Source organism: Pinus tabuliformis, chromosome 5_2 (assembly GCF_031772625.1).
Source record: "Pinus tabuliformis cultivar Carrire ecotype Pingquan chromosome 5_2, CPIR1, whole genome shotgun sequence".
NCBI classification, from domain to species: domain Eukaryota; kingdom Viridiplantae; phylum Streptophyta; class Pinopsida; order Pinales; family Pinaceae; genus Pinus; species Pinus tabuliformis.
Genome location: NC_142306.1, coordinates 1,041,460,254 through 1,041,480,141, shown reverse-complemented (window position 1 = coordinate 1,041,480,141; position 19,888 = coordinate 1,041,460,254). Strand labels below are relative to the sequence as shown.

The window sequence follows — 19,888 nt, the reverse complement described above, 5'->3', positions numbered from 1 at the left end:
AAGTGATACTAAACATCAATGTGCTTTGTCTTTGAATGGTAAGTAGGGTTCTTTTCCAAGAAAATTTCACTTTGGCTATCACAGTCTATCCTTATAGCTCCCTGTACTAACCCCATACTTGAACACAATCTCTGCAACTAAACTGCTTCCTTGCTTGCATGAGTGACTACCATGTATTCTGCCTTTGTAGTTGATAGTGCCACTACAGATTGTTTCTTACTCATCTAACTGACTGCACCTCCAAATAGGTTAAACACATACCCACTTGTAGATCTTCTCTAATCTAGATCTCCGGCCCAGTCTACATCAATAAAGCCACAGATATCCAGAACTCTGTCCAATCCTGGTCTTCCTTGGTAGCACAAGCCATAATCACTAGTGCCATGCAAATACCTGAAAACCTGCTTCACTGTTGTCTAGTGCTCCTTCCCTGGTTTTGACATAAACCTTCTCAATACTCCTACTGCATGTGCAATGTATAGTCTAGTATAGACCATCACATACATTAGGTTACTGACTGCACTTGCATATGGAACACGGGACACGTCCTCTTCCTCTTCTTGTGTCTTGGGACACTGTTCAGCAGATAAATTTACACCTACAGGAATAGGAACCTTCACCGGTTTACTATCCTGCATATTGAACCTCTGCAATATTGTCTCAACATACTTCCTCTAGTTTAACCAGAGCTTCCTCTTTGTCCGATCTCTTTTAATTTCCATGCCCAAAATATAGTTTGCAGCACCAAGATCTTTCATGTCGAATTTGGAGGACAACTGGGTATTCAAATCCTGGATAATTTATTTGTCATTTCCAACCAACAACATATCATCCACATACAAGACCAGATAAATAACATAGTCACCAATTAATTTAAAATACACACAGTGATTTGCTTTGCTTCTGGTGAAGCCAAGCCCCCGTATAAATGTATCAAATTTCTGATACCACATCCTTGGTGACTGTTTTAACCCATACAAAGACTTCTTTAACTTGCATACCAGTTCTTTCTTACCCTTCACCGCAAAGCCTTCAGGTTGCTTCATGTAGATCTCCTCTTCCAGATCCCCGTGAAGAAATGTTGTCTTCACATCCATTTGTTCTACCTAAAAATCAAAAGAAACATCAACACATAAAAGTAATCTAATAGAAGCTACCTTGGCAATAAGAGAAAAAATATCACCAAAATCAATTCCCGGCACCTGGGAATAACCTTTTGCTACCAACAGAGCGTTGTATTTCTCCACCTTTCCTTCTACATTTGTCTTCTTCTTGAACACCCATTTGCTGCCAGTGGGTTTCCTTCCAGCCGGCAACTCCACCAGATCCCAAGCCTCATTTTTGTTCAAAGATGCCATTTCATCAACCATGGCCTCTTTCCAGAGTTTGCCATCTTTTGAATCTACTACTTCCTTCACAGTTCTGGGATCATCATCAGTAATAGATAAAGCAAAATTTGAACCGAAAGTAGATGGACTATACCTTTATGGCTGCCTTATTTCTTGAATTGATCTTCTCACACCCGGAGTTTGTGGCTCTTCATCTTCTGATTCCTCTTCTGCTGTAGATTCTGATTCTTCCTCCTTAAGCTCAAACTCTATCTTCTCAGGTTCCTTTGGTTGGACTTCATGTTTAATAACATCTTTCACCTCTCTAAACACCACATCTTGGCTGTACACAACTTTCCTTGTTACTGGGTTCCAAAGCTTATAACCCTTTAAACCATCCTTATACCCAATAAAGATGCACTTTTCAGATTTACTATCCAACTTGGTTCTTTTCTCCTTTGGAACATGTACATATGCATCACATCCAAATACCCTCAGATGTGAAAGAGAGGGTTTCTTACCCATCCATACCGCTTGTGGAGTCTTATCCTCCAACGCTGATGAAGGTGATCTGTTGACCACGTAACATGTTGTCTCCACCGCCTTTGCCCAAAATTCCTGTCCTAACCCAGCACCACTGAGCATGCTTCTTGCTCTTTCCATCAACGTCTTGTTCATTCTTTCTGCGACTCCATTTTTCTTAGGTGTGTATGGAGTAGTCTGCTGCCCTGCTATACCACACTTCTTACAGATTTCTTCAAATTCCTCGCTGCAAAACTTTCCACCCTTATCTGACCTCAACACCTTTATCTTCTTCTCTGTCGGGTTTTCCACCAGAGCCTTAAATTCTTTAAACCTGTTACAGACTCCAGATTTCTTCTTAAGGAAATATATCCATGTATTCCTTGAGAAGTCATCTATAAATGATACATAGTACACAGACTTACCTAGTGATGGAACCTTCACAGGTCCAAACACATCATTGTGCACGGGCTCTAATATCTGTTTCGCCCTCTTACCACTAGAGGGGAAACTCACCCGATTCTGCTTCTCATATACACAATTTTCACAGAAATCAAAACCGAGAGAGTTATTACTCAGACCCTCTACCATACCTTTACCATGAAGTATTCGAAGTCCATTCTCTCCAATATGTCCAAGCCTTTGATGCCACAACATGGTCCTCTCTCCAGAGACCACTAGATTTTCTGCTCCACTTTTAGGAACCATAGAACTGTTGCACCCATCAACAACAATGCTACCTTGTAGCTTGTACAGAGTTCCAATTCAAACCCCCTGCATCAATACCAGTGCTCCACGAACCATCTTGTAGGTATCCTTCTCGAACACTGTTTTTACACTTGGATCATCCAACTTGCTTACATAAATCAGATTTTTGGCCAATGCAGGAATATGCAGAACACCCGGAAGTGTTCTAACCCTTCCACCTTGCAACTTCAACTTTACTTTTCCGCGACCAACGATATTAGCCTTCTTGTCATCGCCCAAGAAGACATCACCACCATCATATTTCTCATACTCGCAGAACCAGTCTCTATGGGGAGTGAAGTGAAAGGATGCACCTGAGTCAATCAACCATGCCTCATGATCTACATGTGTACTTGAAGAAGCCAAGTACACATCCCCACCTTCATCTGAGGTGGTTTTCGCCTCTGGAGAAGGAGCATCATCAGATCCCTTTCCTTCATCAGGAGCTTTAGATTTACAGTCCCTTTTGTAGTGCCCTTCCTTTCCGCATTTCCAGAAAACCACCTTTACAGGTTTTCCTGGAGATTTAGATCTCCCTCTAGATTTAGATCTCCCACTCGATGAATTATTTTTGCTTCTGTTCTGTGACTGTCCTTGTACAGACAAGGCATCACCATTCTGGCTCTCCATATTTTTCCGTCTCATCTCCTCCGTTAGCAAGGATGAGACTATTTCATCAAACTACAAGGCAGTTGCATTGCTACCTATTGTAATAACCAGACTATCCCACGAATCTGGTAGAGAACACAACAAACTGATGCACTTATCTTCATATGAAATTTTAATATCAACAAACAATAATTGACTTACCACAGTATTAAATGCGTTCAGATGCTCTGTCACCGAGTCTCCATCTTTCATCCTCAGGTTATACAGCTTTTTCCGTAGGAATAGTTTATTCACCAGAGACATAGATTGGTACAAAGTCCCTAACTTGTCCCACAAAGCCTTTGTCGTAGCTTCCCCTGATCCATTCAACAATACTGAATCTGAGACACACAATCGTATTGTGCTCTTTGCCTTCCGATCCAAATTCTTCCATTCTTCATCGGACAATCCCGTTGGTTTAGTACTCGGATCTACCGCGATCCACTGATCTTTATCCACCAACAGATCCTCCATTTTGAGTTTCCACAACTCAAAACTATGACCATTAAATTTCTTGATCTCTATCTTTCCATTACTCACCATCTTCTTTCACTACTAGAATCGATCTCGCAGATCTCCCACTGAACAGGGTCTACCACAGGCCCGAGCGAAACCCCTAAGCAAAAAGGGCGTCCCCTTGAAGCCAAAATAGCTCTGATACCAAATGTAGGTTTTAACCCCATACAGAAATTACTTGCATATGAATTATAAAACATAGAAAATAAACAATGCACGAGAATAACACATAAAACACATATACACAAAGATTTTCCCTTGGATCCCAAAACTGGGACTACCAGATTGATTTTTCATTATGTTCTTTTCAATGTTACAATACATATTTATACATGCCGAAGCATCCAATACCATGGACCGAAAACCATCGCGTCCAAAACCATAGGTAGGTCTGCCCAACCTAATATAGGGTCCATTTTTTTTTCCCCGGGGCACTGCCCTAGACCCCGTAGATGGGGGTTACCCACCCCCCTCAAACCCCCCAGACAAGGGGGGCTACCGCCCCCTCTGTGACCCCCCCCGCTATGCAATTAGCGCAATGAAGGGCGGGCTCCACCCCCCCTCTAACCCCCCGGTTAACTACTTGGGCTAGTCGTGGAAAGAATATAACACAACTCAACAATGTGATGTTGGCTAGCAAGGATGAAAATCATGGGGATCAAGACACCAAATAATGCAAATAGATGAGTCAAAGTAAAAATACTAAAAGGAACCATTTAGTCATATATCAATGATAAAAGTTGATCTAGGTGGATGTTGGTGGCCATTCGCCTATTCCACTTGGACCCCCGCCACAGTCTCTTTTAGTTATTCAGTTTCCTTAATTGTAGCACAATTTACTATTTTTTGGCAGTTTTTTGGGTCCTGAACTTACAGAGCCGTTTTGAGGCCCTAAAAGACGCTTTTTTTTTGTTGAAAAATCGGGGCCAACATGACAAGTAGACCAATGTTGGCCACTCATAGGTTGTAGTCCTTGGATAGATGTTTCTAACGAGGTATTGTGCGCGTCAAACGAAGATTGTATGCAAAGTTATGACCCCGGGCAGTTGATGTACCAATTTACCCAAACAGGGCCCATAATTTTAGCACTTTGAATGTTTAAGGATTTCCATTGTTTCTCAATAATAAATAGGCCTCTGAGCCTCATTGTAACATAGTTCAGAGGCATGTAGCTGCCACATCTCTTCTCAGCGATAAGCTACCATCGCCTAATCTAATCTCATTTCCATTATGTCTGTAAGCATATTTCAGTATTTGATATTAATGAGATGAATTGCTATTTCTGCTACATCTTTGTATTTATGGTTATATCTATAAATTGTTGCGTTCCTGTATAAATTGGGACCAGAAGTCCACTATTTGATGTGAGATAAAACACCAATTATGAAAGTCCATTGTTAAATGTGAGGAATATCAACAATGATAAAGGTACCATAACTCATTAAGGTTGAACTCCTATTGAATCATCCGTTGTAGTTGATAAGGGAGGATCCTTTAGGAGGAAAGCAATGATTAATCCTTTCAACTAATATAAGATAAGGATATTACTAGTAAATAATTAGGAATTAAAATAGGCACATGTTGGGGAGTCCTATTAATCTTAATGTTCTTAGTCCACTATTAATGAAATAAATCTAATGACATCCTAATGGTACTCTTATTGTAAGAAAAAAGATACATGTTTAGTTGTATTATATAATACAAGTTGTGAGAATGTACTAAAGCCAAATTGCTTCAACGACTATACATTGACATCTCCATGATATTACTTTTATGTGGTGACTAGCACAATGGTTGACTATTTCTTACCCAACCAACAAATTAGACAAGAAAAAGGGGGAAAGAGGTAGCTTGAAGTGGATTTGTGATCTACAATATCAACCACCCAATCTAAATTGTTATACTCCACTAAATCACAGCCATAGCCTATCCCATAATGAATCTCAAACATAAATGTTCCTTAAATGTAGTCAAAAATTTGCTTGGCAACCTTCTAGTGTAACCCGTGGGGTTTTTGCATAAACTAGGAAATAATACTGATAGAATATGAAATGTTAAGCTGAGTGTGAGCAAGGTAAAGAAAGTTTCCAACTAGCTAGCAATATCGAGAGTTGTCAACCAAGGGTGAAGAGCTATTAACCTCTAGTTTGACACTAGGAAAATAGTGTTGCAATAAGCTTGCAAATAGCCATCTAAAATCATAGAATAGGTCCAAAGCATACTTATATTGTGTCATTGTGATCCTAAAGTTAGAATTATTTATCTCACTATTGGAACTATTGTAGCATAATCAATTTACTCATCAAGAACCTATAATGCAAGGTAGTTTTTATAGTATTAATGGATGATGAAGAACTATTCATGACCAATAGATCATCTACATATAATACCATGGAAAAGAGGGGGTTATGCTAATATAGAATGTAGGAATTGAGATCAAAATGGAAGTGGGAAAATTTGAGGGAAAACGAAGAAATTATAGGCCCAAGGGGCACATTTGAGACCATATGAGTCTTTCCATAGATTGTAAACCATGGAAAAGTTCTGTGAAAAAAACTTGTGGCTACTCCATATATATTCCTCGAGATCCCTATGAAGAAAGACACTCTTCACATCCAAATGATAAACTTCCCAGTGATGAATTGTAGTAATCGCTAGCACAAGCCAAATCCAAACAATCTTAGCAAATGTTGTAAACGTCTCATTGTAATTAATGTTATGTAACTATCAAAATCCTTTTCCTATTAGCAATTATGTACTTGTTCACCTACCAATTTGTAGCAAATTTAATCTAGTATCCCACTTACATGTAATATTATTCAAGAATGGGCAACATATCCCATGTGTAGTTCCTCATCAATGAATTGTGCTCCTTTTGCAGAGCTATGTCCCATAGACAAATCTCAATGGCCTCAATATAACAATGGTGGATTGTAGCAATGACTAGCACAAGCCAAATCCAAAAAATCTTTGCAATTGTTGCAAATGTCTCATTGTAGTTAATGCTAGGTACTTGTCAAAATCCTTTTAATCCCAACCATTGTGTACTTCTTCACCAACCAATTTGTAGTAAATTCTCTCTCTCTCTCTCTCACTCTCCATATATATATATATATGACACTCTTCATGTCCATATGATGGACTTCCCAAAAATGAATTGTACTAATGGCTAGAAAAAGCCAAATCCAAAAATTCTTTGCAACTGTTGCAAACATATCATTATAATTAATGCTAGGTACCTATCAAAATCCTTTTTCTACCAACCGTTATTTACTTCACCAACCAACATGTAGCAAATTTTATCTAATATACCCACTGGCTTGTGTTAGCGATTGCTACAATTCATCATTGAGAAGTTTATCATATGGACATGAATAATGTCACACACACACACACACACACACACACACACACACACACACACACACATGAAATTATTCATATGATAAACTTCCCAACGATGAATTGTAGCAATGGCTAGCACAAGCCAAATCCAAAAAAACTTTGCAATTGTTGCAAATGTTTTATTGTAATTAATGTTAGGAACCTGTCAAAATCCTTTTGATCCCAACTGTTATGTACTTTCACCATCCAATTTGTAGAAAATTATATATATATATATATATATATATATATATATATATATATATATATATATGACACTCTTCATGTTTGTATGATGGGCATCCCAATAATGAATTGTAGTAATGGCTAGCACAAGCCAAATCCAAAAATTCTATGCAACTGTTGCAAATGCCTCATTATAATTAATGCTAGGTACCTGTCAAAACCCTTTTGCTACCAACCATTATGTACTTCTTCACTAGCCAATATGTAGCAAATTTTATCTAATATACCCACTAACATAGAATATGATTCTTTCCTTTAGGAAGGGACACCACATCCCATGTGTAGTTCCTGGTCAATGCATTGTGCTCCTTTTGTAGAGTCATGTCCCACTTAGAAATATTAGTGGCTTCTTAAAAGAACTCTAGATATGTAGTAGGTGGATTCATTAGGGGAATTTTGAGGTAAAAAATGAACCTCAAAACAAAAAAGGTACTAACAAAATTAACTTTAAAAAAACCAATAGGATTCAAGATGGTGATGTCGTCCAGAGGGGAAAATATTTTGGAGGGAACAAGTAGAAAACTACTTTTTTTATTGTATTTTAAGCTTACCTCCTTATAGGTTTATTCAAATGTCAATTTTAGACACCTATTGGATGCATTATTTAATTCCACATCCGAAGAGTACCCACTCTACATCCTTCCGAGTAGACCCACATTTTTTTTTTTGGAAAAAAAACTGGAAAAACATGTTCAACACACTTTTTTCATGTATTTTCATTTTTTTTAATATGTGGGTCTACTCAGAAGTATGCAAAGTGAGTAATCATTGGACGTGAAATTAAATTATTCATCCAAAAGGTGTCTACACTTGACATTTAAGTAAACCTATAAGGAAATAAGCTAAAAATACAATACAAAAATTAGTTTCCTTTCTTGTTCTTCGACTATTTTAACAATAAAAAAAATTAGTTTACTATTTTAACTATTATTATTTTCCTTAGGAGGCCCCTTTTATACCTCAAAATTCCCCTAATGGGTAGCAAAGGTTCTATAATAGATAGCACATGTGGAGCTCCCTAAAACTAATAACACATCCTCTGTGTCTAATGAATCCCCAACCATTGCTTGTTTCATGTAGCATCTAAGATGCTTGACATAGTGCTATATCAAAGGCTCTAGAGGAAGTTCTACAACCTCTTGATGAGTGTTCAAAGTGTGGATTTCATTATCACTCTCATTATTGGAAGTGGAGGAAGCATCATCTTTTTTAACACGAATCAACCATGGTGGATCATCAATATTGCTATCCATAACAACCATGGTGAGGATCATACTTATTGATGAAGTAGAGGTTATGCAAGAAAGTTGAAGAATCCTTCTCAAACCAAACATTTATAGCAATGATTATCTAATTGGTGATGTGGTTAAGAATTCCATCACTTAACATTTTCTAGATATCCCACTAAAATGCAACGTTGTGTGGTTTCATTGCATTGCATTTATTTGTAGGAATGTAAGTGCATGCTCAAGTAAGAAATACTCTAAAGTGCTTCATCATAGGTTTTTCCTCACTCTGGGATTTAAAAGGAATGAATTCCTTCAATGCTTGATGGGGAACTCTATTGTGAATATAATAAACATAGTTAATGGTTTATGACTCGAACTAGATTTGGACTATAATATGTAATTTCCATTTCCTTTAGAGATTCAATATTACATTCTACCTTACCATTTTCTAAGGAGTGTATGGTATAGAATGCTATGGATTAATATCTTTTGAAGCATATAATATCTCAAAGCGGTTGTTCACATACTACCCCTAATTATTTTTATTTGTGTGTGGAGTTTTGATGGCATTTACTAATTGTTTCTCAACAAGTGATTTGAAGTCTTTAAAGTGCTCAATAATTTTTATTTCAGTTGGAAAAAGTATACCTGGCTATACCTTAATTAATCATCCATAAAGTTTTAGGAATATTAATCCCTACTCATAGAAGGTTATGGAAGTGAACTTATCAACTCATTGTGAAAAATCTCCATAACTTGTGTAGCTCTGCAAGCTTTACCTTTATCAAATTTATCCTCCAAATTTTTCCCAAGTATGCACCCTTGTCAAAGACGATTAGTGAAGTGGATGTCAAGTAGTACTATAACCATGTTTTACTACTTGATTTGTTATAAATAGTGGTAATTGAGATGGACAAATTGCTCATGCCACAATACAATTAGCTCATTTGAATGAGTTAGTAAAACAATAGAAAGGGACTTGGGAACAACGCTTGAAAGGGAATTCATCTTTGCTTGGTGATTAAATTTTCACATAGCAACTATAACACCATTATCATCTTTCTTCTGACCAAAGAATCAAGAGTGAGCTCAATTCACCTACTTGAACCAAAGTGTGCGATATGATGAATTATAGCATATTAGTTGATAATGAGGGAACACATAAGACATTCTAGAATATCCCATTAGTTATGTTAATAAGCCCTCTCCCACATACCTTAAAATGAGTATTATCTCCTTGTGCTCCACTTCCCTCTTAGGAAGTAGCCCTTTAGGCTCCTAGAACACACTCCTGTATGCATGTAGGAACTCTTCCAATTTTTATTTCTATTTGTTAGTACACCCCTCCAGGGATGAGTTTTCTCTCACTAGTTATTCTACAAAATGATTTTATCTTAAAAACAATAAAACATACTTCTTTCTAGAACTGATCAGTTTCTTGGCTTGGTTGGCACTTACCAACGAAATTTTGGACTTGCCCTTGTGTGTGTTGATGGTGAAGGATTTTCCATCTTTGATGAGGTAGTACTGGTTGGCTATTTGCATTAAGATTACATCCTACATGTACATATAAGGAGTTCCAAACACCACTCCACATAAATCAAGGGAAACTACATCTAGTTCTACTTCATCAATAAAATTAGCACTCATAGCAAATATAATTTTTCATTGTTTGGTTACCATTATTTCCGCATCATTATTTACCCATCCCAATGGACATGGGCTTGAATGATCACGAACATCCAGTCCCAACTTGTTAACCATCTCTTATATAATGAGATTTTCCTATGATTCTGTGTTGAACATAACATCAATCTTTGTCTTCTTGACCTATATCTTTATATGGAAGAGTCTGGTATTTTTGTTCTCTTCCTGTTTCTGAAGGTTGCTTAGGTTCACCCCCTTCTACACCGAAGTAAGAAAAAATTCTCATCCACATCCGAGCTACTTTCTACCTAATTTCTTGAATCGGTGGCCATGGAATTTTTCTTCTTAGTATCTTTCTTTTTGTTCTTAAGGTTGAGCTCTTAATGCAACTTCCAACACTTCTCCTCTGTATAACCATCAATGCTACAGTGGTTGCAATGGTTGCTCAGTTCCTGATGTGCCATGGTTACTTTCTTTTTTTCTTTCCACCTTTCCACTTTTTCCCCTCCTTAAATGCGTCCTAGTGCTCCTTCTACTTCGAGCCACTTGATTTCCCTTTCTTCTAGTCTATGTTCTCTAGGAACTATGTCTGCACACAAGTATTATCCATTGATCTAAGTTTGAACAACATCACTTGATTTTGAAAATGGCTCTATATAACCCCCAAATACTAGAGGAGTATGTCTGGGTTCTTTGGGGAGATACCCAACATTATAGCTATCTTTCTAAATTTTGTGGTGTACTATTACACACTTTTCCCCTGCTTCTACCTAAAGTACTGTCGTTGGAACCTTTGGTCCTATACATACCTGATAGAGTAAAATTGTGACTTTATGAGGGTTTTGAAATGCTCCCACTTAGTCACTGTAGGATCTCCCTCCAACCTCAAGCTCTTTCTGTGGGTCTCCCACTAGGTCAGGGCATGGCCCTTTAATATTAGTCAAACAAATGAGATCTTATGATCTTCCTTTGTATGATGAACATTAAAATAAACTTTTAATTATTGCAACCAATGATTTAACTTCATAGCATGATTCTCACCTTGATATGGCTTGATGTTGACCTTCACTTCCACTTTGAATAGGGACTATGAATGGTTCATGGCACTCAAACTTGGTTTATCCATTTTGCATTATTTCTTTGATTCCCTCTCTAGTTCTTCTTAATCTACCAATTTCTCCTTTGATCTAACCTTTGCATTAGAACCTATGTCTTCTCCAAATAGCTCATGCGTATTCATTAGGGCTTCTATGAGGAGGCTGACATTATGATTTATATCTATGACTTGTGCTTATAGCTGTGCAAACTTCTCCTTTGCGGGATCCTAAGGGTTATTAATAGATTCCTCGGTCATGGCTAAGTTTTTATGACTTTTGGCTTAGCCAATCTAGATTTAATACAAATCCCATAATATACCAACAGGAACCTCTCTGATATCAATATGATTCATAAACTTCCATGGATATCTTGCTAAATAGTCTGTCAAAACAAATATGATGAAATTATATTTAAAATACAAAATCTACACCATGAGGGTTAATTTCTCTTTAGATTTATGGATTCATTATTTGCCAAGTTATTCTTATGCATGCAATAGATAAAATATGTAGAAAATAGGGAACATGAACATAAAACTCACAAACCACAAATTAACACAAGATATAACATAGGAAACCCTTTCAGGAGAAGGCCTAGTTGGAAGGTGAGGCTGCTCTACTCTCTTTCTGTAAATGGAAAATGGATGCAAGTACAAAGAAGTGAGGCCGCTCTACTCTCTTTCTGTAAATGGAAAATGGATGCAAGTACAAAGAAGTGAGGCCTATGGCCTGTGGGCTATAATAGTGCACAAACCCCCTCTATTTTCTTTTTCCCTATCCACTCTTAGCTACTATGATCATCTATGCAACAAAATTCACTCCAATAAAATGGGACCTCTTTTCCTCCAAGTGACCTGGTTTTGACACAACCTTATAGCGTACTAGTGGTTAAGTTTGACTCCTTCAACTCTTAACTCAAGTTACAATATCGACTATTCTAGAGTCTTCTTCATTACGATCACGTGGCTAGCTCCTTTTCTAAAAATATTGGACACTGACTTGGCATCTTCTTGAATCACGTTGGTCAAAAAAAGAAGGTTAACTTCTGAGTGGAAAAACTTTTGCTTATGGCATATGATTGAGGGGATTCTTATGAGTTGGAAATGGATTTGTGTGCAAAATAACAATAGGGGTGCACACCTACATGGCCAAGTTTTACCCCCAAAAAATGTCATTTGATCCTTGAAACTACTTCTAGAAGATTTCAGACCCCAGTTTGTCGAACTAGGATGCAACAGTAAAATTGGTACTCTTAGTTTATTCCTCTACTTTTTCAACTTTGAAAGCATCAAGAATAATGAAAAATAATATAATGATCTAATCTTAATCATACATGTAGCATTTGACTCAATTTCTTTGAAACATATTTATGGATCCTTCAACCAGCTAGCAGATTCTCTGTCAAATAAAGCTCTGCCACTAACTAAAGGTCTGTTAGTCTATAATGGTTTGGTTTGTGGTCTTCCTTAAACCACAATTTAGTATAAAAATTACATCTTCTACATAGACTGTTTCATGGTAATCCTATAGTTAGAACAATTGATTGCAATATTGAGAAATTAATGTATCAACTAAATTCGCTCATGAAGAACCTATCATGCAAGGTAGATTTTAGAAATGGCTAGCATAAGCCAAATCCAAACAATTTTTGTAACTATTGCAAATGTCTCATTGTAATTAAGCCCGGGCATCTATCAAAATCCTTTTGCTATCAACCATTATGTACTTGTTTACCAACCAAACTATAGCAAATCTTTTTTGGTATATTTATTTACACATAATAATATTCCTTCCTTTAGGAAGGGACATTGTATCCCATGTGTGGTTCCTCATTCGTGCAACGTGCTCCTTTTGCATAGCTACGCCCCGCTTAGAAATCTCAATGGCCTCCTACAAGAAATCTAAATATGTAGCAAGTGGATTGGTAGCAAAGTCTCTATAGCATAGAGCACATGTGGAGCTCAATAAAACTAAGAACTCATTCTCCTAGTGTCCAAAATTCCCCAACCAAGTGCTTGTTTCCTATAGCATCTAACATGCCCAAAATCATGTTATATCAAAGAGTTTATAGGATGTTCTCTATCCTCTTGATGATTATGAAGAGCGGGGCTTTCATTATCACTCTCATCATCGAAAGTGGAGGAAGTGCAATCTTATTAAAAAAGAAACAACCATGGAGGATCATCAACATTCCTATCCATAACATCCACAGTGACAATCATACTTATAGACGAAGTAGAGGTTATGAGCAAAACTTGAAGATCCTTTCTCGAATCAAACATTTTTCAAAAGGATTACCTACTTGGTGGTGGGATTAAAAAGCCGATATCCCTTGAACATTATTTAGATATCCCATGAAAATGCATGGTTGTCTTTGTGTTTTCACTGTGTTGCATTTATTTGTAGGAATGTAATCCCATGCTCAACCAAACACTCTGACGTGCTTCATTATAGGTCCTTGTTCACTCTAATATTGTAAAGGAATGAATTCCTTTGATGCTTTATGGGTAACTCTATTCTAAATATAATAGGCATAGTTGATGACTTCTATTTAGAACTTTGGAGCATGAGATTTGGGCCATAACATGCAATTTGCAATTTCCTTTAGATATCTATTATTCGATTCTACCACACCATCTTGATAAGGAATGTTTGGCACAAAATGCTATGGATTAGTCATTTTCGAAGCATAGAATAGCTCAAAGTGGTCATTCACATATTCTCCCTAGTTATTTGTGCATGGAGTTTTGATGACCTTTCTTAATTGTTTCTCAAAAAGTGGTTTGAAGTCTTGAAAGTGCTCAAATAATTTTGATTTCTATTGGAGAAAGTATACCTAGGTATACCTTGAGCAATCATCCATGAAGGTTAATGAATATTTGTCCACACTCATAGAAGGCTATGGAATTGAACCCATCACTTTTTTTTTTTCACAGTAACACTCCTAGGCATGCCCATTAGAAGGGGCTACATGCCCAACTAACTCAATTGACAGAGTCTAATCTTGATGGACCCAAGGAGAATTAAACCCATGTCTCATGATAGAAGGCCAAAGACTTTGTAGGGAGCACTTCAACCAACTGAGCTACGGCTAACAAGCTCCATTACTTATTTAGCTCTTCAAACTTTCACTTTATCAAATATCTCCTCCAAATGTTTCACAAGTATGCATCCATGTCAAACACCATTAGTGAAGTGGACGTCAAGTAGCCTTATGGCCATGTTTTACTAACCGAGTTTTTGTAAATAGTGGTAATTGAGATGGAAGAGCTACCGTGCCAAAACTAGCTGAGCTCATTTCAATGAGAGAGTAAAACAATAGAAGGTGACTTGAGAAGAAAGTTAAAAAATAAATGCATCCTTTCTTGTTAAGCAACTTTTCACACAACTACTATAGCACCATTGGTCATCCTACATATGGCCAAAGAATGAAGAGTGAGCTCAACTTGCATACCTTTTTTCCAAAAGTATTTAGTGATTCTATACATTAATGCAAACCTCTTTTTTCAAAGAGTATTTACATCCTTTAGGTGGCTGTGTACATTATTGCAAACCTCATAGAAATTTTGATGAGGGGGATCCGTGAATAGGAAAATACATCATTGAGTACACAAATCCAGGAATTATATCCAAATCATGAAAGATATGTTGCAGCCGTTGTAAAATCTACACACCAATAATGTTTCATGTACACAGCTTTTACAAATAAGCTTACACAACATCATATCATCTTCACGTGAGCAGCAGAGACCTTCCAGCCTGCAATGTAAAGAAAGATATGAAAGAATTAAAAAAATAAAAAATAAAATAGTGGTAGGAATCATTAATTTTCATCCATCTAAACTTCATAGGCTTACCAAGTTTGGGAGTTATTTGTCTACTTTTACCACAGTGGCACTGAACTTGCCAACAGGAGCGTTGGGTCTCACACACGCCTTGAAACAAACCTCACTGCAATCCTGTGAATTTAACATAACATGAATTTACATTTCATTTATGAGTTTAGAACCCAAAAATCATTATGTACAAAAATATTTATTTTCAAAATTCAACATATAACATATATTTTGAGAAAGACACCTGCTTTGGTTCAGGGGTATTGAAGAATCCAGGGGTATTGAAGAATCCTAAGCTGAAGGTTAGGTAGTTTTTGGGATTGTTAGTTTGTTATAATGAAACTTAGTTCCAGGTTCGAAACGTTGATCTTCAAATCAATATGAATTATCTTTAAATTAATATGAATGGTATGGATCTGGAAAAACCATTATAAAAAAAGTTAGGTACCTGATAAGAAGAGCCCGGGCAGTTGGCATTGTGAGCTCTCTTGCAGGCAGCGTTGCAGCCTGTTTGGCATGCATCTTCCACGTTGGCATAGCAGCACCCAACCTCTCCTCCTTGACTTGCCATGCTGTGTGTGTACAGCCCTTGCACCTATATGCCATTGCAAAAGCTTAATAAAAAACAGCTAACTCACTAAAGCTTTATAAAAACAATTTCTGATAAACATTCCCATAGAAAAATGATGAGGTTGAAGTATATAAGTACCTGTGCAAACACTCGGATTGTGAATAGGCCAGCTTGCTGCAACGCTGTCATTCCTTTCACAGAGATTGCTCGATAATTGTCTGTTGAATTCTTCTGCATTTTGCTTTAGCAGTGGGTTAATACAGTAATACAATGCAATGCAATACAATGCAGTACCTTATGTGATGAGCTAAATTTATAATGTTCCTCAATGGGTGCTGTTATCTTGCAACATATCTTCATCTTGTAGTCATCTTTGATTCTGTTCTACGAATACAATGGGGATCGTGGAAACCGACCACCTGACCACTTTACTTGAGTCAGCGCCAACAACAATGACAAAGTTAAGCAGAGACTAAGTGTGATCGCATCTGGGCCACGTCATCAAACATGACGTTGACTACATACGTGGCAATTTGCAATTGGTTTCTTTATTATGGAACGATTGATTGGATTTTGAAACATATCCATGTGACCCGTTGAAAGGATTTGGTTATAGTTGGCTTCTTTGGATTCGGTGGAATAAGTTTATCATTTGTCCAGTCAATGCGGCAGCTTTATCCCATATGCATCCCGATCATTTGTATCTATATCATTATTATCATAAAATTCTCTCATTTCTCTATTATAAAAATGAACATGAGACCTAACCCCAACTTTTCTCCAAACATGAAACTAGTCCACTCGTAAAAGACATTAAGAATCTAAAAAAAATGAATGAATAATTTAATAAAAATAATAATTTGCATGCATTATTTTTATTTTTATCGTTTATGAAGATTCGTTAATCTACTGGTTTGAAATGGTCTTAGGAATATTTAAGCCATCAATATAGTCATGGTTTGAAATAGTCTTAAGAATATTTAGGTAATCAATATAGTCATGGTTTGAAATAGTCTTAAGAATATTTAAGTAATCAATATAGTCTTGAATATTTAAGTAATCAATATTCTAATATTGAATAATCAATATTCTAATATTGAATATTGAATAATGAAACCTTTAAGTAATCAATATTCTAATATTGAATAATGAAACCTTATTCTAATCAATATTCTAATATTGAATAATGAAACTTTATTCTAATATTGAATAATAAACTTTCCTTTGAATAACCTTTTAATTTACTAGTTTGAAATAGTCTTAAGAATATTTAGGTAATCAATATTCCAATATTCCAATGTTGAAGAATGAAACCATGAATAAAAGATAGGCGTTTAATTTACTAGTTTGAAATAGTCTTAAGAATATTTAGGTAATCAATATTCCAATGTTGAAGAATGAAACCATGAATAAAAGATGGGCGTTTAATTTACTAGTTTGAAATAGTCTTAAGAATATTTAGGTAATCAATATTCCAATGTTGAAGAATGAAACCATGAACAAAAGATGGGCGTTTAAAGAGAATTTCAATGACATTACATTAAGATTCCACTCTATATTTCTAGACATAGTGTAAATGACATCTTATAGAATTATGGTTATTTTTAGAGTTTCCAATAAATAAATGCCTCAGGAGCTAGAAAAATCTTAAAATACCATGACTTGGTACATAACCTTAACCATTTTTTACCATGTCAAGTACGATGTGCATTTGCTAATCAAGTTTGACCTTGTCAAAAGAGCTACATGGATTTTTCTTCGATATTTCCTTAGTTACTATATATAGAGAAAGTTACACATGTCATCTTAATTAAGAAATTTTACAATCTTTTTAATGTGCAAGTCAAAGTTTTCAATATCCCTTGTTATATATAGACCAATCTAGCTTGTACTTGGTAATCACACTATTTTTCTTATGGTGACAAAAGTGGGGTATGTATCCTAATATTTGAGGGCAGGTCAAAAATGCATAATGGAAATACATTATGCTTTTCTTGTTTAAAGTAGACTTACAAGATCTAAATGAGGAGAAGACCTTACATATAGAGGTAGGAAACCACATACAAAAACATCAAATTTCATGGCATGTGATATATCTTTTATGCATAAGGTGGGCATACCCATGCAACATTATTAATAAAGTCAAAGTCCAAGTAGATTAGCAAAATTGGATCATATAATGAAGTGGTAAGTCATCATGCATTAATACATCTCTTAAAGATGATGAAGTAACATCATTATATGATGCACAACACTTGAGCAAACGAAGCTCAAAGTTAGCAAGTGAAAGGTTGGGATGGGGGTTGTTTTCGCGTACGAACTTAAATAGAAGTTGAATAGGAGCCACACACATCTAAAAGATGCAACCTCAAATTTGGAACACTTCCAGTCATCTAGTGCAATTCTCTGTTATGTGAATACATGAAACGAACTTGAGCATAAGAAACATCAAATCAATTATGAAAATCACCACCATATGTGAGGTTGGCTACCAAGGATGAAAGTCATGGGGATCAAGACACCAATATAGTCTTCAATAATGAAAATAGATGAGTCATATATTAATGGTGGAAGTCCACTATTAGATGTGAGGTAGAACACCAATTATGCAAGTTCATTGTTGTTTGGCGAACAAATCACTCTTGCAAACAAGAGTGATCTCCCTAGGTTTAGATATTAAACACTAGAACAAAAAAATAAAATAAAAAAAAACATTCCCTAGATTATGAGTAAATTATAGATGTAGGATTTGATGAATGATTCATGTCTTTTTCAAAATACTTGTCCTCACTATTATTTGCTATAACTTTCAATCTTGTTCTCAATGCTCTAAGAAAAGATCTGCAAAGACACAAACATACAAATTACCAAAGAATGTGATACATAAATTGAACTGGATTGAATCATTATATTTTTTTTCATCCATCTCGATGCTTTCAAAGTGGAAAAAGTAGAGGAATCAACTCACGAGACTGTTTTTTCTAGCGGGACAGAGTTTGGGAAAATAGGGTCTGAAACATTTCGGGATTGTTTTGAGGCATCAAACGACATTTTTTGGGGGTAAAACTTTGTTTCTTTAGAGTTTCACCTTTTTTTCCCTATTCTACACACATAGACCTTTCCAACGTTGCAAGAATCACATCAATTGGAACCCATATGCAAAATTTATGCCACTCAGAAGTTGGCCTTCCTGTTTTCACCACCATAATTCGAGAGGATGTCGCGTCAACCCCCATTATTCAAGAAAAATGGGCTAGTCATGTGATTATGATGTAGAATAATCGAGAATGGTTTATATTGTATCTTGGGTTAAGAGTTGAGGTAGTCAAACCTAACCTAGTAGCCTATCACGCTGTGTTATAACTGAGCCACTAGGAGGAAAAGGGGTTTCGTTCTTTCAAGTGCATTTGTTCCATAGCTAAACAAAAAATAGCCAATAGAGATAGGAGGTAGATCATAGAGAGAGGATTTGTGCATTGTAGCAACCCATAGACCACATGCCTTAATTCTTTGTACTCACAATTATATTTCCATTCAGAGAAAAAGAGGAGCAGCTTGACCTCCCAGCTGAGTTTCTTTCCTGAAAGGGTTTCTTGAAGCATATCTTATGTCAAATGTGTGTGTGAGATTTTATTTTGTCGTTCTCTATTTTTTTCATAATTTTAATTCACACGCATGCACTATTAACAATAAATCTACAAATCCAGAAATATGATAAAACTATAATTGTGCATAATTTTAGATTTTAAATATAATTTTATCAGATCTATTGTGGTGAACTATCCAGTAGAATATCCACGACATTTTACGGATCATAAATGATTTAACATAATCTATATAAATGGTCAAGGAATCTCATAACAATCATCATAACAATGAATGAGGGAAATAAATATGCATTTCTATTAAGTAGAGAAAATGAGATAGTTACAACCAAACCTTCATGATGATGGCTTACTCCCAATATCCCTCAATTCCAACCTTGCAATAAAAAACTTTGAATGAATGCCTCAGTAGAGTGGAAGTATAGTTTCAAGAGTAAAAAAGAAACCCCTTTTCCTTTGTGTGCATTATACTTGTAGGCCAAGGATGGAAGTTTGAGATCCACTTAGGTAGG

General features: G+C 36.1%; 1 protein-coding gene across 1 annotated transcript; it reads right to left on the bottom strand.

The window, feature by feature from the left end:
• Nucleotides 1–14,793: 14,793 nt before the first annotated feature.
• On the bottom strand, nt 14,794–16,172 carry LOC149162796 (uncharacterized). The gene is made up of 4 exons (XM_089435793.1): nt 15,910–16,172; nt 15,649–15,795; nt 15,222–15,323; nt 14,794–15,123 (listed from the first exon to the last, which is right to left on the bottom strand). The coding sequence occupies exons 1-3, from the start codon at nt 16,006–16,008 to the stop codon at nt 15,234–15,236; spliced, it is 336 nt and encodes a 111-aa protein (XP_089291919.1). The 5' UTR covers nt 16,009–16,172; the 3' UTR covers nt 14,794–15,123; nt 15,222–15,233.
• Nucleotides 16,173–19,888: the final 3,716 nt, after the last annotated feature.

Coding starts and splice junctions, on each gene's coding strand:
- LOC149162796 (XM_089435793.1), bottom strand. CDS start 16,008: ATGCAGAAGAATTCAACAGACAATTATCGAGCAATCTCTGTGAAAGGA. Junction 15,796..15,909: donor CAATCCGAGTGTTTGCACAG/GTACTTATATAC, acceptor AATGGCATATAG/GTGCAAGGGCTGTACACACA. Junction 15,324..15,648: donor GCCCGGGCTCTTCTTATCAG/GTACCTAACTTT, acceptor TTAAATTCACAG/GATTGCAGTGAGGTTTGTTT.